This window comes from Oryx dammah, unplaced genomic scaffold (assembly GCF_014754425.2).
Source record: "Oryx dammah isolate SB20612 unplaced genomic scaffold, SCBI_Odam_1.1 HiC_scaffold_13, whole genome shotgun sequence".
NCBI classification, from domain to species: domain Eukaryota; kingdom Metazoa; phylum Chordata; class Mammalia; order Artiodactyla; family Bovidae; genus Oryx; species Oryx dammah.
This window is the reverse complement of record NW_024070197.1, coordinates 63,018,918-63,045,292: the sequence shown is the minus strand read 5'-3', so window position 1 is coordinate 63,045,292 and position 26,375 is coordinate 63,018,918. Positions and strand designations below refer to the sequence as shown.

The following is a 26,375-nucleotide window of genomic DNA, read 5'->3' as shown; positions in this document are numbered from 1 at the left end:
CTTTCTACAGCGGGGGAGCCAAGCCTCCAAATTGTCAAACGGCTTGCCCAAGCTCACTTGGCAGTTATTCGAACTAACCAGAGCAAACATGTTGCCTGATTACTTCACATGTGTAGGCTTCTCTCCCCTAGGAGAATGTCAAGTCCAGCTGAAGGAGCCCTGAGGATTTCTCGTGCTTAGCACATTAGCTCATAATCTGCTGTCATCTATAACATTCCCCAGTACACACCCATATTTCTCTGACAATTCCATTGAGCGTGTACCATCTTCCCTGGGAACACAAGAGCCTTGTAATACGCTGGAAGCACAGGGTGATCCAATGTGAAATTCACCCTCGCCTGGCCTATGGGCAGCTCTCAATAATCACATGACTATATACATTCCCCATTGGGTAAGACCTAAAATTAAGATTCAGTTATCATATGCTATAAAAGCAGAAGGGCTTCAAATGGCCTAATCCCAAATTTCCCTCCCCACTGTTTTCATGAATGAGGTTCCCTTGCTAAATAATCCTCCATGTCAAAGGACCAGGCAGTTCCTGCCCACCTCTGGGGAGCAGTCTGTGGGTTTATTGCAACAAGCCAATCACAACTTCCCAAAGGAACTAGGAATTCCTCGTTCCTGATATTCCAAAGCCTCCCAAAGCCCCCCATTGTTTACCAGGTTCCTAAGTGCAATCCCCCCGTTGTCTTGCATAGCCTGCTGTGTCCCTAAGAATACGTGGTTTCTCCCTCCCCTGGGCTGGACCAATAAACTGCTGTCTACATGATCAGAACAAGTAAAGTAAAAGTAAATGTTGCTCAGTCGTGTCCGACTCTTTGCGACCCCATGGACTGTAGCCTACCAGGTTCCTCCGTCCATGGGATTTTCCAGGCAAGAATACTGGAGAGGGTTGCCATTTCCTTCTCCAGGAGATCTTCCCGACCCAGGCATCGAACCCAGGTCTCCCACGTTGTAGGCAGACGCTTTACCATCTGAGCCCCCGGGAAAGTCAGAACAACAAAAGGGTGGCAATTCCTGATTCTATCATTGTTGACTTAGTCTAGCCAGTTAACAATGATAGTTTCAGGTGAATAGCAAAGGGAATTACCACCCCCAGAACAACAAGAGAGTGGTAATTCCTGATTCTATCGTCTCCCTTTCCTTGGAACACTGTTCAATGTTATGTGCCAGCCTGGATGGGAGGGGAGTTTGGAGGAGAATGGAAACATAAATATGTATGGTTAAGTCCCTTTGCTATTCACCTGAAACTATCATTGTTAACTGGCTATACCAATACAAAATAAGGGGTTTAAAGTTTGGGAGAAAAAAAAATTTCCTTACATAACTGCCTACTATTGTAGGAAGAGGAGAGAGGCTGGGGACAAGGAGCTATCGCTCAAACATCCATGCCGTTTCCCATACTACTGCACATCAATGCCACACAGTCTGACACGAGACATGGAGTGCGGGCCCTGGAATCAGGCTATGCAAATGTAATCCCAAAGTACGGGCTACTAAGCATACCCACGAGCTGTAAGTGAGAAAGAAAAGTGTCCGTTAGGGATTCAATACCTGGCAAAATGAGGTCTCTACTGACCAATCTCGTATCAAGCTATGACTGAAGAGATACACAGTTCCAGAGTTGGCATCAGGAACACTCTTGCACTGTGGAATGTCAGCTGTTGGAGGTCAAAGATTCTATCGAACCACATTCACTCCTGACTCTAATCCGTGCCTGCCAGATCTGTCCCATCGAAGTACTGAACATACACACAGAGAAGTGTGTTACTCTGTGAAGCACTCGGAAAGAATGTGACTTGGGCCTCAGTGAAGTTAAGGGACTGCCTGGGATGTTAAGGCTTCCCACACAGCTTGACAGGGGCAAGGCTTGACAGCGGAATTCTTAAGTGTGAGCTGGAACATTTGAGTCTGGGTCACTTCCAGCCACAACTCCGCATCCTGAGGGCCTTCCGGAGCTATGTTGAAGACAGCCCCTCTCCAGCCCATTACCCATGTGCCTTTCTTTTAAAAGTGACTGACTTTATTCCCAAGGGCAGGTTCTTCTGTACTCACTGATCCTTCCCAGTAGACAGATGGCAAATGATTATTTCAAGAACTGTGGAAGTAAAAGGAGCATCTACCAAGAGATGAGGCAGCTGGAATTCAGACCAAATCCTTTACTCTACGGCCTCAAAGTATAAGGGAGGCAAAATGGAAAAAGACATCAGCCACCCTTCCTCACTATCCAATGGGAAGACGTATGGACAACAATATGTTTATCATTCGAGTCCATGCTTCATCCGCAACGCAGCAAAGACTAGAGAAGTCCAAACAGCAGCACAGAGCAGGGAGTGCGAGGCCACACGCGGCAGAAGTCCAAGTTGGTCGGAAGCAGGATACTGTTTTCCAACTCAGGCTCCATCTTCCACCTAAATTCTCACCCCAGAAAAGACACACGGACACCAGCCACCTTAAAAGCTAGGTTTGTATTCCTGGTTAGGTTCCAAAGTGGCAGAACTCCAGAGCTGTGCTATAACCAACCTGGTCCCCACCTCAGCTAAGCCCCACAAAGACAACATCATACAAAACTGTATTTACAGGTAAACCAGTTAAAAATTAAAGGTGTGTACAAAAGTAGGCCGGATAGCCAAAAATATCAATGCGAGAAAGCTTTGGGAAAAGGGACACTGTATCCCAGGCAAGGAGAAGAGCAGCAAATCTCAGTGCCAATTTTAGCGGAAACCTGTCGCTCCAGGAAGAGAGCGGGTGGGAAGAGCTAAGAGCTTTAACATCACAAAGTATTAATTATCACCACCCTTCTGTCACAGAGATTCACAGCCACATGGTGAAGGAAATAAAGTCTCTGATAAGCCCCACAGGAAAAGGAAGAGCTCAGAAGGCATAGCGAGTCCGGATATCCTCAAGCTTCTTGGACACCTCAGGTGGCGTTCGGTCCAGTTCTTCAGAGACATTCTTTTGTTTGTTGGGCTCCATGGAGTTGAACTGTTCACAGAGATCTCCATCGATCACATTCTGAGACATGGAAAGACAAGAGGAAGAAAAAGGTGAGATGCCCAGAGAAAACGGCACGTGCAAAAGCAACTCCCAGGAAAGGGCTTCCTCCCTCAGACATCTGAACTCCACAGAGCCAGGAACACGATTCACAACTGACTGGGCACAACCGGGTGGAAGCTCTTCTCTGGCTGTGCTCTGTCCTGAGGGAAGAGGTCTCTGAACATCACTAACTATTCCTCCCCCATTACTGCCTCCATAAATCCATCCCTGCAACGCTCCTTTACTAAAGACTCTGCCGATTTTTAAGGGTGGGAGGCCCAAAGACAAGACTGATTAAATGGGCTGAGAATCCCCCTTTCCAACCCGAGTTTCCAAGAAAGACCTACCTTAACAGGGAAATAGTAGGAACGAAAGCTGAGGTGGTCTCGCCCACAGAGAGGGGGGTGCTCGGACCGGAGGTGCATTTCCACATGCTGGAAGAAGTCATGGTCCTGGAGGAAAAAAACAAAAGAAAAAAGATTTCAACCACTAGTCTATGGTTTCCAAAAGCACAGTGAACAGATGGGCCACTGATTTTTATCACCCAAGCAGATGTGAAATAACTGTTCCTCATGACTACAGGTTTCCTACTACATCAAGACAGCTAAAACCTAAAGGAAAACCCCTTTGTATTTGCAGAATATGAGAGAAAACACCATATGCAAAGATTGGTTTGTGAAGTCAGATTCCTAATCCCATCTTCCTTGGCTACAACCACATAAACCAAATTTAGCCAATCCCAGAGCTGACCCTAGGAAACATTAAGTACCCAGTCCACACCACCCCATCTGGTGTGGCTCTGGGGCTTCAACCCCTACTACCCTATAGTCATATCAGAAAACTGAACCAAACCCTGGCATGGTATAAACATCAATGGCTTTCCCCAAGGGAAAAAGTCAAGATTCCTTTCTCCCAGATACTCCTGTTAACTTACAAAAATTCCACAACACTCCTAGGTGCACATGGACACAAACTGGACTGCCCTCTTAGGCCGATTTAACACTAAGGAACAACCCGAGGAATGAAAAGCCAGGAGTGTGGAAGATGTTACCTCATGGGATGTGAATGGGACAAGGATGCCAATGCCTCCTGACAAGGTGGTGTAGACAAGCGATTCCGAGCCTCCAGGGATCAGTGTGGTCTTCTGTAAGGAAAGCACTGTCTCGCCCACGTGATAGTTCATTATCACTTCTGCCTGCAAGTCAAAACCAGACCAGTCACTACGTGTGCCCTCAGGAGACTGTTCTAGATTCCCAAGAGCAAATGGCACTTCCAAAGGGCAGATTTCGCCACCTTGATAAATTCATAAATTATTAAAATTTAAACATACTTTGACGGAGAACACCCTACTCCAGTACTCTTGCCTGGAAAATCCCATGGACGGAGGAGCCTGGTGGGCTGTCGTCTATGGGGTCGCACAGAGTTGGACACGACTGAAGCGACTCAGCAGCAGTAGCGGCAGCAAACATACTTTGAAATGTTCTTAGCATAGAGTTTATTACCTTCACAAACATGCTGAAGGTAGATAGTTTCTAATTTATAACTGAAAAACATTTTTGTTAAATATCAAGTTTGCAAAAAAGGAAAAAACAAGTTTAAAAAACTGCAATCTATAGGCTTGCCTTCTAAAGTAAAATGGATCTATTTTTAACGTTCAGAGCTACAAAAGAAAATATCTACAGAAGAGGAAAGCCACTGCAGAGAAAAGCTGGTTAGTATCCTGAGTGAACCTGTGCAACCATCCTTTCCAAGGAACCCACTATGCACCGAAAAAATTTATAATGCTAAAATGTCTCAGAAAAATTTGTTCAATCATAAAAACGGGATAGTAACTTGGTTATCTTGTGTCAAAGCCACCATGCACACACTCATGTGCACTGTGGATGAAACACTAAAGAAATGCGTCCTTGGTGAAGGTCCTGACGAATGAACTGTGCAGGCTGATGCCGTTCCTGGGGGCTGCTTCTGCAAGCCTACCTTCTGAGACGCCCCGTTGAGCAAGCCCCGGTCCCACAGGGCTTTGTTTCCAGTGGGATCCTCGTCCACTTCATCATTGGTGTTGGGTGGGAGCCGCACCTAAAATGAAGAGACACAAATCACAGAGCTGGGTTCTGCACTTACTAACCTTGGTCACCAAGCAGCACGTCTGCCCCAGGTCCCTGCAAGCAAACCTTGGGGCACTGCATTTGGCAGACCTCAGCCAGCACCTGTTCTGGTGTCCAATGAGGGAGAAACTCAAGAGCTATTCAAGAAAATCCAGACTGGGCTTTAAAAGATAAGCCAAGGGTGAGGAGAGAAGCTCAAGAGGGAGAAGACAATATGTATAATCAGGGCGATTCGTTTGTACGGCAGAAACCAACACAACGCTGTAAAGCACTCTTCTTCCAATTAAAAAATAAAATACAAAGATAACCCCAAATTCTGGCAAACAGGGAGCGTTATCAGTCCTCGGCTCAAACTAAATCTATCATTATTAAGTCATTTGGCATGGGGAAGAATGTGGTGAACAGCAGGATGGGGGCAGAGGAAGCCAAAAGAATTTTATACCCATTTTTGCTTTCCAAGTTAGAGATTACAGTATTACCACAAATTGGGCCATTTTTTTCATACATCACTATAACCCAAGTAAACATCAACTTACCACACAAATGTTGCCAAACTTGTCTGCCCCAGCCACAGTATCATAGTCGAGGAGACTAGCTGTGGTCACCCATCGGGGGTAGGTATCATCAGCAAAAATGATGAGCTGATTCTCATTACGCTTGTAGCGAACCCAGATGAAACTTTCTTGGACATCAGATACAATTACCCTGTGTCCAATTGTCTGGATCCCAGAGATGTAGTTGGCGATATGCTGGGAAAAACAAGGACAGCAAGGTATAACCATGGGGTGCAGAATCAACAGGAAAAGTCCAGGTTACTGTGACTGCAACATACATAGGGTCTAAAGAATGGCACACACCAAAGAACAGCCATCAGCAAGAAATTCCTAGAAGGTGGGAAAAAGAGCTAACTGGTTTTAACGTGGTGGGAAAATATGCTTAATTGTCAGTTAAACTCCTTACAGACACAAGCAGGATAGAAATCTGGCTCTTGAAGTAAAGAAGTCAACAAACCTACCTACGCTTCCCCTTCTCAAAAGCCTAACTATTAGTTAGCCCAGGAAGACAAAGACGGTCTGGATAAAGACGCGATTCCAACAGCTGCTGTCCACCGCCCTGCCTGGGTCTCCTTCCTCACAAGCTGGGTCTGGACCCTCCACCAGCGCAGTTACCTTGTTCTCACACTTGCGGAGTAACTTCTTCTTTCCGAGGTCATAGACTCGCAGAAGTTTTCCCACACCAATCAATACTCTCCCTTGAAATGGGGCAATAGCAGCAGGGACCTCTTCCACTGGAGTCTGTGAGAGGAAACACAGGTGATGCAGCTGTTTTCAACACATACAGCCACACTCCCTCAACCCCAAATGACTTTTACAGGCATCTGTGAGGAAGACAAACAATGAGTGACCATCTTCTGCTCATCAGAGAAGATAAACCCACACATATAACCAACAGTCCCTAGGAAACCAAGTGTTTGGGTAAACAGATCAGAAACACTCCATTTCGGCAAGTGGATCAACGAATGCCACAGGTGAGAGTAAGTCCCGGTACCTGATGAACACTGCCCCAGAGCCGATGCTAACTGAAGTGGCACCATTAACTGAAAGTGAAGCCTTAGTATCAGAGAAGGGACTGGGGCATGTGGAGGGAGAGGAAAGCACTGCTAGAGACAAGTCACATCTTGGCTGTAAAGGAGACACTTTAGCACAAAGAAGGCTCCGTGAAACTGTTATTCCCTACAGTACCATGCCCCTTGTGGGAGGCCGAGAGGGATCACTTTCATGTGCTGTCAGTGTAGAAGAGAGATTAAGAAGTCCTTGGGAAAAAAAAAAAAAAAAGCACATAACATGATCTTAATTCTGTAGAACTGCTGAATTTTGGTCACAAATGGCTGCCTACTTAGTAAGACACGAAAATACAGGGCTCATTCATTATGCACCTGTTCCTCTTAGAAGGTGTTAGCACACAAGCCCAGCAGTGGGACCAGCAGACAGTGGAGCTTCACTGGAGCATTTTCCACGTGCCCACGACTAATACAAAGCTGGTTAAGTCTAAAGGACTTAGAGCCTTCTCAGGTAGCTCAGTGGTAAAGAGTCTGCCTGCCAATGTGGAAACACGGTCAATCTTTTGGTCGGAAAGATCCCCTGGAAAAGGAAATGACAAGCTACTCCAGTACACTTGCCTGGAAAAACCCATGGACAGAGGAGCCTGGTGGGCCACAGTCTGTGGGGTCGCAGGAGTTGGACACAACTTAAGAGACTAAACAACAAGCAGGACTTAGATCCAGGAAAGCCACTGTCTGGTTCCTACCTTGTGCAAAAACTCCAGTTTTTCCCCGTTGTTCACGAGCTTGTAGGTATAGACAAAGCCCCCAGCAACAGATCGGGGGTTCAGTATCAGGTCTTTGGCTACGCCCACCAGCACATACCAGTCATCGCCAGTGTTGGAGAACCTGCACACAGCCACGCTGCGTTTTCAAAGAAAGAATCAGGAGTCAGGCATTAGGCACAGCCCAGAGAATTCCCATTCCAGTCTTTAAAACGGCTGCATGGTCAGGGCCCCTTACCTAAAAGCAGCTTCATTCTGTTCCAGCTGGACAAGATCCAATGTGTTCCCCTGAATAGGATTCATCACTCGGATCACAGAGGCCCACTGCCCATTGCCGGCCTTAGGAGCCCCAAAAATGGACTCCGGGAGGTTTTCATTGAGGAATGCTGCTGCCATCTCTGCAGCCAGCTCTCGCTCATCCTCCCCTGCTGCTTCTACCATTTCCTAAATCCAAAGAACCAAGGAAGAGTTGGTGCGTTCAGAGGTGGGTGCTGGGTGGGAAGTGGACAAGTGGACAAATAAGAACACCTCGAGGGGTGTTCACAATACACAAAGCAGCAAAGTCTGTTCCCCAAAATGAAGCTGAAAGGGAGAGGTGTACAAACAAGGGGAAGAGGAAAAGATCACTAAGGGGAAACTAAAATCATCAGCCGTGGTGAACGCTTGAGAAACATGAAGATGAAGTTTGATCGCTTCCTCTCTCCTGGGCCAGATACAGTTTTACATAGTGGGGACTATTTGTTTCTTGCTGGGAAATAATTTCTGGAAGGAGATGGTGTTGTGAGGAATACAAAAGCTGTCTTCTTTGGGCCCAAATCCAGAAAGATATAACATAAGCTATTTTGGAAGTTCCGGGACAGAAGAACTGTTTCAGAGAAGTAGCTCAATACTGAATAAATCCAGCTTAATATTTTAGTCCTAAGTTACAAGAAAGCCCCTAAAACACAAAGGACTATGGCAAAGGGCTCTGTTTGAAGGACCTGAAAAGACTCTGGATCTTTAAATAAAACATTAGACATCAATTACACAGAGGTTTAAACACGATTTCACAAGACTGCCTTTTTACTGAACCTTGAAGGTTAACTGCATTACCTCTGCCATCTGCTGCTTCCTCTGAGCTTTAGTGGCCTCAGTGTAGGCATTGTGGTCAGTCTCGATGATGATAAGGTTGTTACTTTCAGGGTGGATGACGAATTTCCTGGGTGTATACTGCAGTGGAAAGGCTACTTGATTGAAGACAGCACCCAGCTTCTCCAACGCCAAAATCCTATGGCAAAAGGCAAGGAGTTAATAGGTCACCCACCCAGGACCAAGAAATTGGTGTTAAAAGGGTCAGTAAGCTGTCACAGCCCTAATAACAGCATTGGGGAACATGAAACAATACCCTTCTCATCTAGAAGATTATGCACAGGAGACAGAAGACCTGGAAAGGGCCTTTACTTCAGCAACAGCCATCACTGCTCACAGTGATTCCGGTTTCCCCCAGTAAAATTTCCATTAGAACCCTCAAAGATTTGTTTTATGCCTCCAATGATAAAGCGACAGTAAAAAGTTAAAATCTCTTCTTGCACTGCAGTTACCCGAACATATGTGATACTTGTGTGACAGTGTTCCATAGAATAAAGTAAATGCCATCCTGAACGAAAATCACCTAGGCTTTAGGAAACCCACACAATGCAGAAAGACATGGCAACTATGAGATCTACAACCTTTGTCAAGCGGAAAGAAATGTTCATAAGTCAAATTACGTGCAAAACAAGCAGAACCCAGATGCTCTTAAAAATACAGACACTTCAAAGTGCTGAAAGAAAAAACAGCTAATTAAGAATCATTCAAAAAGAGTACATTACAAAAACCAGAACATTTTCTAAAAGACTACGATTAACCACATTCCAGAGCTTATCTGGTGGGTCAGTGCTAAAGAACCCACCTATCAATGCAAAAGACATGGGTTTGAACCCTGTGGTCATGAAGATTCCCTGGAGAAGGAAATGACAACCCACTCTAGTATTCTGCCTGGGAAATCCCATGGACAGAGGAGCCTGGCGGGCTACAGTCCATGGGGTCACAAAAGAGTTGGACATGACTTAGCAACTAAGCAACCTTCCACTCCCATAAATATCCAAAATACGATGAGGGGGCAATGAGCAAGGTTCATTTTTTTGAAGACATAAATCAAATACTTTACCAAATTCAGACTTAAATTGAAGAAAGTGCGGAAAACCACTAGACCATTCGGCTATGACCTAAATCAAATCCCTTATGATTATACAGTGGAAGTGAGAAATAGATTTAAGGGACTAGATCTGATAGACAGAGTGCCTGATGAACTATGGAAGAAGGTTCATGACACTATACAGGAGGCAGGGATCAAGACTATCCCCATGGAAAAGAAATGCAAAAAAGCAAAATGGCTGTCTGAGGAGGCTTTACAAATAGCTGTGAAAAGAAGAGAAGCAAAAAGCAAAGGAGAAAAGGAAAGATATACCCATCTGAATGCAGAGTTCCAAGGAAAGATATACCCATTTGAATGGATATATATAACTCTGGAATGCAGAGTTCCAAAGAATAGCAAGGAGACATAAGAAAGCCTTCCTCAGTGATCAGTGCAAAGAAATAGAGGAAAACAATGGAATAGGAAAGACTAGAGATCTCCTCAAGAAAATTAGATACCAAGGGAACATTTCACGCAAAGATGGGCTCAATAAAGGACAGAAATGGTATGGACCTAACAGAAGCAGAAGATATTAAGAAGAGGTGTCAAGAATGCACAGAAGAACTGTACAAAAAAGATCTTCATGACCCAGATGATCATGATGGTGTGATCACTAATCTAGAGCCAGACATCCTGGAATGTGAAGTCAAGTGGGCCTTAGAAAGCATCACTACGAACAAAGCTAGTGGAGATGATGGAATTCCAGCTGAGCTATTTCAAATCCTAAAAGATGATGCTGTGAAAGTGCTTCACTCACTATGTCAGCAAATTTGGAAAATTCAGCAATGGCCACAGGACTGGAAAAGGTCAGTTTTCATTCCAATCCCAAAGAAAGGCAATGCCAAGGAATGCTCAAACTACCGCACAATTGCACTCATCTCACACGCTAGTAAAGTAATGCTCAAAATTCTCCAACCCAGGCTTCAGCAATAAGTGAACTGTGAATTTCCAGATGTTCAACAAACTGGTTTTAGAAAAGGCAGAGGAACCAGAGATCCAATTGCCAACATTCGCTGGATCACTGAAAAAGCAAGAGAGTTCCAGAAAAACATCTATTTCTGCTTTACTGACTATACCAAAGCCTTTGACTGTGTGGATCACAATACACTGTGGAAAATTCTGAAGGAGAAGGGAATACCAGACCACTTGAGAACCTATATGCAGGTCAGGAAGCAACAGTTAGACCTGGACATGGAACAGACTGGTTCCAAACAGCAAAGAGAGTATGTCAAGGCTATATATCGTCACCCTGCTTATTTAACTTCTATGCAGAGTACATCATGAGAAACACTGGGCTGGAGGAAGCACAAGCTGGAATCAAGATTGCTAGGAGAAAATATCAATAACCTCAGATATGCAGATGACACCACCCTTATGGCAGAAAGTGAAGAAGAACTAAAGAGCCTCTTGATGAAAGTGAAAAAGGAGAGTGAAAGAGTTGGCTTAAAGCTCAACATTCAGAAAACGAAGATCATGGCATCCTGTCCCAACACTTCATGGGAAATAGATGGGGAAACAGTGGTTGATTTTATTTTGGGGGGCTCCAAAATCACTGCAGATGGTGACTGCAGCCATGAAATTAAAAGACACTTACTCCTTGGAAGGAAAGTTATAACCAACCTAGACAGCATATTAAAAAGCAGAGACACTGCCAACAAAGGTCCATCTAGTCAAAGCTATGGTTTTTCCAGTGGTAATGTATGGATATGAGAATTGGACTATAAAGAAAGCTGAGCACCAAACAAATGATGCTTTTGAACTGTGTTGTTGGAGAAGACTCTTAAGAGTCCCTTGGACTGGAAGGAGATCCAACCAGTCCATCCTAAAGGAGATCAGTCCTGGGTGTTCATTGGAAGGACTGATGCTGAAGCTGAAACTCTAGTACTCTGGCCACCTGACATGAAGAGCTGACTCATTTGAAAAGACCCTGATGCTGGGAAAGATTGACGGCAGGAGAAGAAGGGGACGACAGAGGATAAGATGGTTGGATAGCATCACCGACTCAATGGACATGAGTTTGGGTAACCTCCGGTAGTTGGTGATGGACAGGGAGGCCTGACGTGTTGTGGTTCATGGGATTGCAAAGAGTCGGACATGACTGAGTGACTGAATTGAACTGAACTTATCAACATGTCTGAGTTAAAAAAAAAAATCAACTGCTAAACAGTAAAGACTGTCATTCTGCAAGAAAAAAAAAAAAGAGAAAATATCTGCAAATCATGTTATCTCATAAGACAACTGTATACAGAATATAACAGAACTCTTATAATTCAATAATAAAAAGACCAATATATATAATAATAATCCAATATACTTCACTGATAAAAATGTAAAGTGGTACAGCCACTTGGGAAAGCAGCATAGCAGTTTCTCAAAAAGTTAAAAGAGTTACTAGCAATTCCATTCTTGCAGATACACACCCAAGAAAAAAGAAAATACACAAATAGACCTTTGTACAGGAGTGTTCACAGCAGCATTACTCATAATAGTCAACAGTGGAAGTGAGTGGTTCTGACAGTAAGTACGACGACCAGTGGTATTTAAACTGTGTTCCCAAGAATTCTGCTTACATGTTTCACATGCAAGACACACAGCACACAGCAGCCTTCCCTGATTTTGTTCTGGGGGGAAAATCTGCAGCACTGTCAAAATTGATAGGAATCCAGGAGATCGCACATGTCAATAAAACAACTAAAGAACCCATAGATGAGGCTAAGACTTAACAGGCAGAGATGTGTGTGAGAAGCATTCCAAGAACAAGTGCAGAGATAACAAACCAGGAAGGAACATATGGAAGTGTGCAGGGAGAACAATTCTGCTGGAGAAAAAGGTACCCAAAGATGCTGAAGCTTAAAAACAGAGAGAACAGTGAAGATAAAGTTCCTGAAAGCTTCTGCAAACAAATCTGGGAGTTCACCTAACTAAGTAATAAGTGATTCACATACCAAGAGGCCAGAGTTCCATGGTAAGCAACCAACAGTTGTAACTAGAACATGTGAATGACACTGGTAAACCACATTAAAGGGTTAAAAAAGAAAACAAAACCAACCACCAAAATTTGACAAAGTCAAAACTGACTACGTTATCTTCCATTTTGCAATACAGACAGTGCTCACCCCAATGTGACCAGTATAAATAATCTGTCAATCAGCAAAAGGTCTAAATTAATTTTGAGCTTAATATATAAGATATAACACTGCAAATGCAAGACACAGTGAGAAAAGACAATCAGTGATCCAACAACGCCTGCTATAACACTGATTCAACAGCATGGCCCTGGAAAACAAATCTTACGTCTCAGAGAATGAACTACATTGCCAAATATGAAAACATGGCCCCAAAGTCTTAACAGAAGCTGAAACTCCACACGCCAAAACGTGGCTACCAGGTACTCAAATCCTGAGCCAATGAAGGTCTCAATTACCAAACACCAATCCCAGGACAGAGTCGGCTCTCTGCCAGCCTCTCACGGGGCTTCAGCGGTGGGACTCTCACCTCAGGGTATTGGTGGAGATGGCCACAATGCCCTCAGGGCACTGTTCAGAGGCGAAGCCAGAGGCAAACTCCAGGGTCTCATAAGACAGGGGCGTGAGATGGAAACGAGACTGGTAAGAATAACTCAACCATGAGCGGCTTGACATGGCCAGCACCTGAGGAAAGAAAAACATCTCCAATAAGCTGGGGAAAAGCCCAAACAAACATGGTATACTAACCCAATTACTCTGTCCCCAGATTTCAGCGTGTGAAATATCCCAAGGAATTTTAGAAACCTAAAAGGCTACCTTAAGGAAAAGAGAGCTAGAGGAGAGTTAGTACAGCTTGGTATTTGCTGAAAGTGCTGGCTACTAGCCAGATGAAAACAGCAATCACTCAATCTCCGAGCCCCAGGCTCCATGTGTGTAAAGTGAGAGTTCTAACGCAAAGCTGGAGAGCTGCAAGGATTCAACTGCAGGAACAAGTAAAGAACCAGCAGGTCACTCGGCAACACTGATGTTCTTAAAGACACAGAACACAGCATTTGCTGGCCTCTTTCACACTCCTCCTAGGTAGTGGCACCTACTCGGGAGGTCTCCTGCTAACACTCGGTTCCCTCCATTTGCTCAGGCGCAGGGCTGAAGGGATCACTATTCTAACTCACCTATAACCTGATCATGGCAGTGCCACGGAACCTCAGTTAAGAAGCTCTAGGTTAAAGGACTCAAGATTTCCTGCATGAAGGAACTGAATCAAGATAAAGCTAATGTCCAACTAACGAACTGCAACACTGGTGAATTACTGACAGCAAGATTTACACCACAGGGCTCATTGATGCCACTAACATCCAAAAACACATTCTGCCCCTTTCATTACTTACTGCCTCCTGGCCTTGCATCCGGACACGAAACAGTTTCACAGGACGGGACCCCAGGTACCTAGTGCGGGTGTCAGACAGGTCCCCAGTGACAGGGTCCAGGACAGTTCTCAGCAACACACCATTCTAATAAAAATGAGAGAGGTGGTTAAGGCCTACCCATAATGGAAGCTTCTTTAGCTACCCTATTTCAGTTGGAAGAAAATGACTAGGTGGTTTAAATATAGAGTCATCAGCCAGCCATTCATCCATTTTCCTAAACCACTCACTCAAATAGTTACTGAGCATTTACTAAGTGAAAAGCACTTTCCTTTTACCGTATATCCTTAAAATTTTTTACCCTTTATGTTAGACCCTTTACAATTTTAAGATACATGTACAGTTTAACATACCCATGCCTATTGTGGTCTCTAAATACCACTTCCCTTAAAAAAAAAAAAAAAAAAAGAATCCTACAAGAAATGCCTTATTCCAGTCTGAAGCAAGAATGTTCTAGATGTGTGTGGAGCACTTTCTTGTGCTAGGAGGAAGCCCCCAAAGACAGTGGGCACCTGTTAAATGGACAAAGGAGGCAACTTCAGAAGGAACATTCCCACTTTTCTACATTGTGGTAACTTAGCACCTAAAAGAAAGACTGTGATAGTTTGATGTAAATATAAAAATCTGCAAATGTTATCTAAAATTAAAATAAAAACAAACATTTCATCAGTCTTCACTGGAGATTACTATGGCACCAACCTCTTACTCTAAAAATAGTGAACAAAGGGGAAAAGGGAAGTATTTATCTAACAACTTGGGTTTGAAGGCCGTGATGCGGTCCCGACAGCAGTGGTAGTAAACTGGATGCACCATCCAGAATCAGAAACACGCGCTCTGCCCTGGGGATGAGGAAGAATCGTGCTGTGATTTTCCGGGAGACCAGCACATGAGTAGGATGGGGAGTAGGATGGGAAGTAGGAAGGTCCCCAAGAAAAATGATCTGGTCTCTTTTTAACAAGTTGAGACAGTTATTAAAAGAAACGTGAGGACTTCTCCGGTGGTCCAGTGGCTGAGACTGTGCTCCCGATGCAGGGGGCCCAGTTTCAATCCCTGATCAGGGAACAAGATCCCACATGCTTCAACTAAGACCTGACACAGTCAAATAAATAATGTAATACAATAATGTGAGAAGATTAAGCAGATAAAAACTGGACAGTTTTATGCAGATTCTGAGTAGAACCAAAAGTAAAAACTTTTTTCAGAACAGGATAAAAAAGGGAGAAAATGAGAATATGGGGGTATCAGGTGATATTAAGGAACTTAAATTCTGTTAACCATAATATTAAAGCTTCAAAACACACACACACACACTCCTCTGTTATAGCTACATTCTCAAGTCCTTATAGATGACACTGTATTCGATCTGCCTTAAAGAGAAGAGAAGGGAAAGGCAAAATGCTGGTAACTGGTGATGGGTACATGGAGGTTAGTCTAACTCCTGGGCATGTTTGAGAATTTCTAAATTAGGAAGTAAAATTAAAAACCAAACAGTCTCCTGGGCTAGGCAAAAAAAAAAAAAGGATATGGTCAAAACCCCTGACACTCTCTGATTCTTGGGTTCCTGCCTTTCATGCCATGAAGAGCCTAGGTGCTTTGACAACAGGGAACACCGAGGAGCCCTTTATTGCTAACGGAGCCCATCATGAACTGTGAGGCCCTCTGTATCCTTGGATTCCGAATCCACAATTCAACCAACCACAGATCAAAAATATTTCAGGGGGAAAAAAGGCAGAAAATTCCAAAAAACTAAACTTGAATTGGCTGCACATGCACAGCAACTATTTATATAGCATTTACCTTATATTAGGTAATTAAGTAATCTAGAGATGATTTAATTAAAGGTTACAAAAAAATACAAACATTATGCCATCTTATATAAGGGACTTGAGTATCTTCTGATTTTGGTATCCAAGAGAGATCCTGGAGCCAACCCCAAGGACACTGAGGGACAAGTGGATTACAGTCTCACAAACTGCAAACTGTGAAAACCAGAGGCAATAGAGTTCTGTCCCCAAACAGTCACTGCTAAGCAGTTTTATCAGACTCTATAAAATACTTTTTTCCAGCCCTGATTTTTTCTAAATTAGAGCTAAAACAAGTGGAACAGAGAGCAAAACTGACCCCTTTTTCATAAGGCGGGTAACGAGAACACAGGCACAGAAAACACCTGCATTTGACAAAGCAGCCATGAAGAAAAGACGCCCTGACCCCAGAGTGTGAGCTTCTGGACCTCTTACCTGGAGTCCAATATTCAGGTACAAGAAGCCAATAGAGCCTCTCTCCCCCAGCTCATCCTGCTTCTCAGTCCCACCCATTTCCACAATACACAAGGACTCAGGCTGGGCCGGGAGAGCCTGCATGCTCAAAGGCTGTAAACAGTCCTAAAGAGGAAAGAGAAAATAACATACGGCAAGTGACCAACTTTGGAAAAAAACCTACCCAGAAAAATCTAATTCTTAGACGTGAAGAACAGCTCTTTTTCATGGACATGGAAAACCTGAAGAATGAGTTCTCAACAGGTACGGGGTCATTAGAGAACTAAACCTTAAAACAAGCTCTGGAGAGGATTGGGCTTTCTCTTTTTTGTATAAGTGGATAATGGTAAAACTAAATAAGCAAAGGGTACCTCTTTAAAGTCATCTAAGGCTCTTTTCTGTAAACACAGTCTTGGATTTTTTCTTCATTTAAACTAAAAAAGGGAATTACGACTTAAGCCAAAGAAACATTTAGTAGTCTTGGATCAGTCATTTTAAAGCACTGCAGAAGATTCCTGAGGTGTGCTGGTACAATAATCAGAAGCAGCAGAAGTATAGATTCAGGGCCCAGCCCAGCTGATCTCAGAGAGGGACATCAAGAATGGGCCAGGTGCTCAGGTTCCAACTGGAAGATCCTTGAAATTGAGGGTGACACTCACTGAGGGGTCCAAGGAGATAATCCTGACAGTGTTGTCCACTAGCCCCACAGCCAGAAAGCGAGACCGCTGCTCTCCAGGGGGCACATTGGCCAGACTCATGCATACCACATCTGCTGACATCTCCTTCCGCTCCGTGTACTCGTTCAGCTGTCCTGACTACAGGATTGAAGACAGAGAGAGGTCACAGACCACGCCACCCCATCCCCAACTCCTGAGCCTGGAGAAAGGGGCTTGCTAAATAAGTTCTTTTTTTTGCTTCCTCTCACTCTTACTATCATCAATGACCAAAAATTTCTCTACTTGAGGTTCCAAGACTGAACTCTACAGGCGAATGGCAAGCAAAATTACTGACAAGATCATCAAGAGACCTTTGACAAATATAATGCACCACAAATTTCCTAAGCCAACCTAGCTCTTAGGAAATGAAAATATATCACTGTTTATCTGTTCATAAAAAGACTCATGGGTGAAACAGAATTCAAATATGGCAGATAGAGACAAAACATTTCAATCATAGGTACAGTTACACTATATAAGTTGGTCACATCCAGAGATTTCTTGAGAGTATAATTAAATATACCTATCCTTCCATATATAAAAGTAAACAAAATTTTCTGAAACTGAATCAGACTGCAGAAATTAAACACATAGCAAATATCTGGTGGAAAATAGTGTGAAGGTCAGAAAAAGCATTTCATTGCTAAGACGGCATTTCATAACTCCAGTTTAAGAATTAAAGACATGAAAATGTATCCCCTCCAACTCCCAGTAAGGGACTTTCCCTCCTCATTTCTCTTTCTTGTGAATATATAATTGAGACACCTGAACTGCAGCTCCCATCTTCACCTCTGAACCCTACACTAAGTCCCACAGTGAACGGTAAAACAACATACGGGATCCATTTCAAAATAGACCAGCTCTCCTCCTGTTAGGGCGATCACCACTTGTCGCTGGTTGACCGCACATTTCACAATTGTTTTCTTTCCAGGAGTCTTCCACTCATTGACTCGCTTGTCTGCTCGGATGTGCCGAATCCCATCAGGATATACCTAGAGACAGTAAGAGAAGAAACCCTGACTTGAGCCATTTAGTGGTTAGTGATCACAAGCATGACCTCAGGCCATCGGATCTGTCAGATCTAGAGGCACTGCATTTGAAGCACCAGTTGGGTCCACGACAAAAAGAGGTCAGGGGTCCCAGGCAAAGGTAACGTCAAAAAGGTTCATGTTTCGCAGCATTAATTTCAAAGAAGTTCAAAGTTCATTAACGTGAAGCCAGCAACCAACACCACAATGAAGTCAGAGAAAGGACAAAGTACGGGAAGCAGGTAAGTGGCTCTCCAAGAATCCTCACCTGCACCAAGGCATCATCTCCTAGCAAGGAGCAGGACAAGGTAGGGGTGGTGCCCAGAAACCCAGAGTCCGTCACTTCTTCTACAGTCTCTCCAATGGACAACACCAGTGTGGCATTCACGAAGGACACAATGATGTAGGCATCAAACTCATCTGAAAAGCAGAGAGAAGAAAGAAGTTGGTTAGCTAAGAATTCATTAGCTGCAAACCCAAATGAGACACACTAAGCATTCTCTTCAGAAGCCTTCCAAGGCACTTCTTCTATGTGGAGTCATCACACTCATGTGGCAAACAGCGTAGGATGATGCAAAAGATAATTAATGGTCATAACAGCCTACAGATATACTTTGCATCCTTAAATGGCTGAACAGTTAATACAGTACACATGGCCTCATCTAATACCTTGCAAAATTAATATTTTCCTGAGAACTTTGCTAGAAAAATGCAAGAGGACCAAGTAACAGGAAATTTTGACTACTACAATATTTTTGTGTTCAGAATTTCTTGGTATTCAATTCAATATGTATTGAAGGTAGCGCTTCTTCCAGATGCCAGTCACAATGCATTTAGAAATACTCCCTATAACCAAAACAGGTCTCCCTCTTTTTCTGAAAGAATCTTACACAGGAACATAAGACCTAATGAACAAAACAGTGACTATTTTAGTCTCCACGAGACTAAGTCACTCTAGGATATGGAGTTGGAAACTCAGAATCCTAGGATGCCCCAATAGGAATGATGTAAGAACACTGGATAACCAGGAAGAGGGGTAGTGGTGGGGGGAGGCAGCTTATATTGTCAGCCCTTGACCTCTCTAGCTTTTCATATTTAAAATCCTAATGGTTCAGTGGTCACACGCAATCCAATTAGAATCTGCTTTCCATTTAATAAAATGTATTTGGATAAATAAACACCAACCAGTTTTGAAAAGAGGTCAGAGGCATATAAGCAACCCCCAAAGTTTCTCATGTACATCCCATAGTTAAAAGCTATTTCCTACACATTCCACCCCATAACATAAAACAATTGCTGTGTGTGTCTCCCAATGTTTGGCATAAAGCTTGATAAATGCTGAATAAATGTACATTCATTTTTTTGAAAGATGAATTGAGATTTTCCTACATTTTAATTTTCTGTCCAATTTCCCTCTTCCTGCCCCATTCACACAGAAAACAGGCAAGCGAGGGACCGAATGCCAAGTAGGCAAGGTAGGAGACTGGGGTGGCTGACTCACTCTTAGCAGAAGCAGCGAAAACTTGCCGGAGCCCTTGTCAGAGCCCAACACCATCGGCCTGGCCCATCCCACTCACATCAAGGACACAGTTTGGATTCTGATTGCTCCAAAGGTGGTTCTGCTTAACTACGATTACTCAGTAAGTTCAGGAGAATAGTGTTCTTTACAAAAGGGGCCAGATGCAAATGAACTAGGTTGGCCAAAAAAATTCATTCAGGTTTTTCAGTAATATCTTACAGAAAAATCTGAACAAACTTTTGACCAACCTAGTATTACTGGTGTGACCTATAGTAGCATTCTGAATTAGCAGGATGTAAAATCAATCTCATGATGTACTATGCATAGAAGTTAAATAAGCAGGGTGACAATATACAGCCTTGACGGACTCCTTTTCCTATTTGGAACCAGTCTGTTGTTCCATGTCCAGTTCGAACTGTTGCTTCCTGACCTGCATACAGATTTCTCAAGAGGCAGGTGAGGTGGTCTGATATCCCCATCTCTTGAAGAATTTTCCACAGTGTATTGTGATCCACACAGTCAAAGGCTTTGGCATAGTCAATAAAGCAGAAATAGATGTTTTTCTGGAACTCTCTTGGTTTTTCGATGATCCAGCGGATGTTGGCACTTTGATCTCTGGTTCCTCTGCCTTTTCTAAAACCAGCTTGAATATCTGGAAGTTCACGGTTCCAGAATTGATGCTTTTGAACTGTGGTGTTGGAGAAAACTCTTGAGAGTCCCTTGACTGCAAGGAGATCCAACCAGTCCATCCTAAAGGAGATCAGTCCTGGGTGTTCATTGGAAGGACTGATGCTGAAGCTGAAACTCCAATACTTTGGCCACCTCATGCGAAGAGTTGACTCATTGGAAAAGACCCTGATGCTGGGAGGGATTGGGGGCAGGAGGAGAAGGGGACAACAGAGGATGAGATGGCTGGATGGCATCACCGATTCGATGGACCTAAGTTTGAGTGAACCAACTCTGGGAGTTGGTGATGGACAGGGAGGCCTGGCATGCTGTGATTCATGCGGTCGCAAAGAGTCAGACACGACCGAGTGACTGAACTGAACTGAACTGAAAATCAATCTAGTAGATGGCAATCAGCATTTTAAAATATAAATATATAGAAATAAATATAATTTATAATTTATTAAGGGTTGAGTACTGTCCTGCAAAACTTTTGCTTCAATTAATAACATGTGTGCACTGAATGCGTGGCTGAAAGGCAAGAATCAAAGATCTTCCCAATGGGTATAAATCTTAATGGCTATACCAGGAATCCAGAGGAATGGTTCAATTTCCAAATCACATGAAGTAACACTGGACAAGCAGATAACTGGTTTTATATTACTTCACATGCCTGGGGACACCTTATAAAATTGCTCTGTGAAACTGTACTGTTCATCATCTTAAAATACTGAGCACAGACAGGCCATCCTTGAAGTGGATGTCTTAACAGCTTACAATAAAACCACCATCAGTCTCTAAGCAACACCAAACTTGAAAGCTTTACTCCAGCTCTATTTTTAAACTGGAAATCTCTGGTGTAAAAGTTAACAGGAATTGCTTAATTTTAACATTATATAAATAAGTGTTCTTTCCCACGTTCTCAACACTGAAACCTTCTATCTCAAAAGCTATGCCAGAGCAAATTAAAGCCAAACAATAAAGGGCTAAAACTGGGCAGGATTTCAGCTTCTTCCTTCAGTCAAGGGAGGAGGGTCTCCAGAAAAGAAACCACACATTTTTAACCTACATGGAGAGACTGAGGGGAGTGAAGAAAAGCAGCAGCCTGCGTCCTTATCTTCCCCCCTCTGACTCAAGGCCCCAGACTGCTCAGGTATAAAAATAAAGAGATGCTCGGTGGTTTAGGTCTTATGTTTGCTAGGCAGTTCAACAAGCAGCAGAGCAATGACTGCTATCTGAAAGCTGCAAATATCCAGTTCCCTATGAATATTAAGCACACTGAGATGTCTACCCTTTCCATTCTATGACCAGGAGAACCAGAAGCAGATAGCAGCTCTTGGGTTCTAGGCAGGTTTTAGGTTAAAAGTTGGACTTGAGAACAAAATAAAGATTCAGTCAAGGCACACGCCAATGAACTATGAAATCTATGCTGCCTTCTTATTGAGGTTTCAAGTTTCATATGAAACATTCTTAGTTCCTATCTCACCGAAGAGTCTACTAGAGTATGAGACTGCATCTGTCTCAGGTAAGTGGGACTTCTGTCTCAGCACTGCAGAAGCAGCCCACACGAGAGGGGATGTGCCCTTCTTTCTCTTGCCCTAGTATCCCAAGCTCAACAAAGCCCACTCCAAGAGGAAGAGTGAGAGACCACCAAGACGCCCGAGGCCTTCAACATCTCATTCTCACTCCATATTCACACTCCTCAGTATTTGTCTTGCCTCAGCACAGGCCTCACTAGACTCAAAAGAAAAAAGCGGGGGCTTGCTCCAGGGCCCAATCTTTCAGCTACAAATGGAACATACAAAAACATCAAGGGAGAGTATGAAGTTAAAATTTTCTAGCTATAGGCCCTTTCGGCTTAATGGGAAGCAAATTAATCCTATGTTCTACATTCTGTGGGAGAAAGTGACTCCTAACTGAGACTGTTTAACACACTGGCAGATGGGTGTGCACTACCACAGTGCACATGGACAGCGAACTGCAAAGTTACCCTCTGAGAGATGCTATCAGGGCAGCCTCAGAATTCTGTGCAACTCCCTCTCCCTGGGTAAACTCTAAGACCCCACGGTAGACCCTAGCGATAGGTACACACCTGTGGTGATCAGCACCTTCACCAGCCACCTGTGGAAGAGAAAAAAAGGCTTGGTATTGGTAGTGTGCATCACCAAGTACCAGCCAAGGTTAGTAGTTGCCTGGAAGACTGCATGCCACGTCCACATGTGTGGACAGGTGGAACAGTAACTTAGGAAATCGGGAAAGAGAATGAAACGGGAACTTGACCTCTTTTATGGGTGAAAACCCAAATTATAGTTCCTAAAGAGTAAAATTTATCAGGATTTAATAATTTCCTAGATTTTGGTATTTAGAGGAGAAAACATTTTAGCTACAAGTTCCACCATGCAATATACCACTTATCACTAACTTATCAAACATCACCCCCAAAGCCTTTCCTGATTGTCAAACACATGCCTCTTCCCTCTCCTCTAACCCCACCTGGCAACACACACGTGTCTTTCATCATATCAGAACACACCTTAGTTTTGTAAACTTCTTTTTTAGATGACACATGCTCTGAGAATAGAATCCTAACTTAATTACAAGGCAGCAGGATGAGAATACTGAACTTGTCCTAGGAAACCAACATGACCCAGACTCACTCAGTCAAATGGACAGTGGGTTGAGATTCGAGAGAGAAAGCTTTCAGTCTCTATTACCTATGTGCTCTATCTTGAGACAGTCAACAACTGCGATTTTCAGCCTTCTTCAAAATAATGAGGAGTAAGTTTCCTGCAAATCTAAATCGATTTTACAATAAAGTTGAATAAGTTAAAACAAAAAACAGACCAAAAAAAGGAGCACACTAGCTTTTATCACAAAGGCTCTTTCTAATTCAAACAGGGAGGCTGGCGTGCTGCGATTCATGGGGTTGCAAAGAGTCGGACATGACTGAGTGACTAAACTGAACTGAACTGAGGCAATTTTCAAGAGACTTCATATCAACCAGCCCCCAAGCTAAAGGTGAACATCAATACTGACCAGTTTATGACCACTTTATGAAGACAATACCAAAACTGGGGAAATCTTTTAAAACCAATCATCCAATAAATACCTTCTCAGCTAAAATGAACCTACTGATTTCCTATTCACTTTTTCCTTTTTACTCAGATAGGATTCCAATGCCCACATGAAGATAAAATTCACTGTGTATTCTATTAATAGAAAGAGGTTTCCCTCCTACACATTTCCCAGCTCCCTTAAACTGGTTCCATACAACCAAAACATCTAAACAGCAGGAAGATTTCCAGCTGTTTTCTTGAAAAAGCTTTGTATTCTGGCCAGTTTCACATTCCTGAGGGAACAAGAGGAAAATGAGGTCTAGGAATAGAAATGACCTACAACCCCAAAGAATCAAAGGGAAAATGAGAACTAAGTTTTATTTCTAAGGGACTGAAATTCCGTTGTCACAAGACTTTTTTGCTATTGCATTAATATGCATTTTCACATAACTTTCAAAGTTTTAGGATGAGGTGACCATTTTTATTCAGGAGCTCAGACTTCCTCTTCTTCCATCCCTCCTTTTCCACTCACCCTAAAATTCTGCTTCAATCAACCTCCACTTCCCTTAAACACAACTACTACACCTATTGAACAGAACAGTAACAAACCTCTTAATATCCAGAATACCTTCAATTTCACTGTGATTTCAACACAACAGGAGAAAACATTGTAGAAGAAGCAAAAACTTTTCCTTGTATCATACCTCTAACACATATGGAAAGACTACCTTAATGATGAATACAGTCAAAGAACCGACATATGACAGCTCTATCTATGATACTGAAGTGTGTATATACTGAGGATGAACAGCCACCCTGTGTGCCTCTTACCCATGTGTACAAAATGTAGTATGTGAAAGCATTGTGATTGGGAGCCTCAAAAACATGGTGTTGAGCCAAAAAAAGTTTCTAGTATATGAAGTGACATAGAAGCATTGTGAATGCAGCCTCTTACGCTTCTACTGTCAGTGGCACCTGGACCCTCGTTCAGACCTCTGGGAAAGGGCCGCTTACCTTCAATGTGCCGACGCACTGTCCAGACAGCATTGGGGTTGCCGGGTAGCTCTGAGACAGCCATTTCTGATACCTGACAGGAAAGGAGAGAAACCACAGACCCACTGAGCGTGAAACACAGCTCCTTGTTTACAATCACACTAGATAATACAGTCCCTATAATATAGCAGTGCTCACAGTGTACACTGGATTAAAACACTGGAGCCAACTAGTCAAACAGAACATTAAGAACCAAAAGGCTAGAGGTACTGTCTATTCCCAAAACTGACTTCAGCAAGCAGCAACGGAACAGCTAGGCTAGCTGCTGCAGCCAAGGCCAAACGCTTCCTTTTCGAGTATAACATGCCTGCATCCTCTACAAAAAGCAGGCATGTGAGAATGAAACAGTCCAGCTCAACTAGCATCCTTTCCTTTCCTTTGCCCCCTTAAGGCAAAATTCCACGTCTCTTCACCAAACAATTCAAATGCCACATCCTTTAGGAAAAATCTTCCCTATTTCTGAGCTGGCAGTCATCTCTCCCTCCTGTAAGTTCTCATAGGAATCACAATCATCACCGCTTAGGACACTTAAATGAAAGTAATCTGAGGAACTGTTTGGTCCTTCCTACTTGATTTTTATGCCCCTTAATGTCAGAGTCAAGACTCCTCTGAATGTCGTATAGATTTTCAGAGAATAAATAAAATATGTAAGATAAACTCAAAATGATCTAGAGGAGAAAACAAGGTGTGGACTAAACATTAACTATCTATAATATCCTTGCAATTTTTCTGTAAATCTAAGACCACCTAAGATAAAAATTTTATTAAATATTTTTAAATGACCTAGAGATAAAAAGCGAGGCAGCCTATCATATTGTGCAACTGAACAGTGAACTACATTTTATAGGAAGAACTCAAGAATATATATGAAAGGCATTTTATTTTATGCTTTTGTTGGTTTATCAATGTAATGGTAGCAGGAGTACCTGATCATGGTACAGGAGAATCTTGGGAAACTTCACAATCAATAAAATCTAAATGTCAAGTACGCTACACTATCTGACAGTGACTCTGCTCAACTGAGACCATAATCTAGCTGAACAAGATTCACCAAACAGGAAGAAAGCAATGTCCAGCGATTAAAAAAATATTTTTTGCATAACAGATTTTTAAAAATAGAATTAGAAAAAATTAGGAGGAAGCAGAGGACTCAAAAACAATGATTCTTCATCAGGTTCTTTATCTCTCAACACCATACACAAAGTTTTAAAGCCTGTATACATTTTTTTGTGTTTGAGTGCTTAACTTTCACCAGATGATCACTGGGATCCAATGAGCAGCAAGTAACTTATCAAGAACTATTGGTCTAAATTAGGTTCAAGTCATTGAAATTTTGGTGACTTGATCAATATTCAGGCAGTCAAAACTTTTTAAATCCCCTGAGACAGCAATATTAATAGCTAACGTTTATTGAACAGTTACTATAAGCCAGAACTTGACCAAATGCTTCATTTGCATTCTCATTTAATCCATACAGCAATCCTTAAGGCAGATGCTATTAAGCCCATTTTACAGAAGAGGAGACAAAAGCTTAGTAACAGCTATTAAGTAGAGCCAAAATTCAAAACAAAGCTCACCTTGCCTGTGTTCCAATAAAAATTTACAAAAAACAGGCAGTAGGCCTCTAAGAGCCTGGAGTTTGCCAACCCCAACTGCTAAAAGTAACTGCCATAGGAAGATGTATTTTATTCCTAACAAAATCAAGCCCAGGGCTTGCTAAAATGCATCAACACAAGAACCATGATGAGAAAAGGATATGGGATTTGAGAAGATAGTTTTGAGTGTCCATTTCACCTAAAATGTCCAACAATAAAGGATTCATTAAATAAATTCTGATCCACCCACTGTGGAGGTATACTGCAAAAACATTAAAAACTGTACAACTTAAAAGCACATAGTAGTAAGAAATAAACTTAGTAAGATACAAATATATATATACTGTATTTAACATAGTTTAAAATGTAAGTATCTAAAAAAAAAAAAAAAGTAAGTATCTGAAAACTATGCAGAA

The 26,375-nt window shown here is 42.7% G+C and overlaps 1 protein-coding gene across 1 annotated transcript in view; it reads right to left on the bottom strand.

Annotated features, from left to right (window-relative positions):
• Positions 1 to 2,449: 2,449 nt before the first annotated feature.
• The window catches only part of SF3B3 (splicing factor 3b subunit 3), a 39,187-nt gene continuing 15,261 nt past the window's right edge, over positions 2,450 to 26,375 (bottom strand). Inside the window, exons 11-26 of the mRNA XM_040253522.1 lie at positions 24,326 to 24,398; positions 18,339 to 18,490; positions 17,879 to 18,034; positions 16,986 to 17,141; positions 16,309 to 16,452; positions 14,036 to 14,158; positions 13,177 to 13,331; positions 8,559 to 8,733; positions 7,705 to 7,910; positions 7,449 to 7,605; positions 6,311 to 6,436; positions 5,678 to 5,890; positions 5,014 to 5,112; positions 4,088 to 4,231; positions 3,384 to 3,488; positions 2,450 to 3,015 (exon numbers count right to left, since the gene is read on the bottom strand). Coding sequence (XP_040109456.1) covers positions 2,875 to 3,015; positions 3,384 to 3,488; positions 4,088 to 4,231; positions 5,014 to 5,112; positions 5,678 to 5,890; positions 6,311 to 6,436; positions 7,449 to 7,605; positions 7,705 to 7,910; positions 8,559 to 8,733; positions 13,177 to 13,331; positions 14,036 to 14,158; positions 16,309 to 16,452; positions 16,986 to 17,141; positions 17,879 to 18,034; positions 18,339 to 18,490; positions 24,326 to 24,398 — 2,325 coding nt within the window. The 3' untranslated portion in view covers positions 2,450 to 2,874. The remainder of the gene's footprint in view (positions 3,016 to 3,383; positions 3,489 to 4,087; positions 4,232 to 5,013; positions 5,113 to 5,677; positions 5,891 to 6,310; positions 6,437 to 7,448; positions 7,606 to 7,704; positions 7,911 to 8,558; positions 8,734 to 13,176; positions 13,332 to 14,035; positions 14,159 to 16,308; positions 16,453 to 16,985; positions 17,142 to 17,878; positions 18,035 to 18,338; positions 18,491 to 24,325; positions 24,399 to 26,375) is intronic.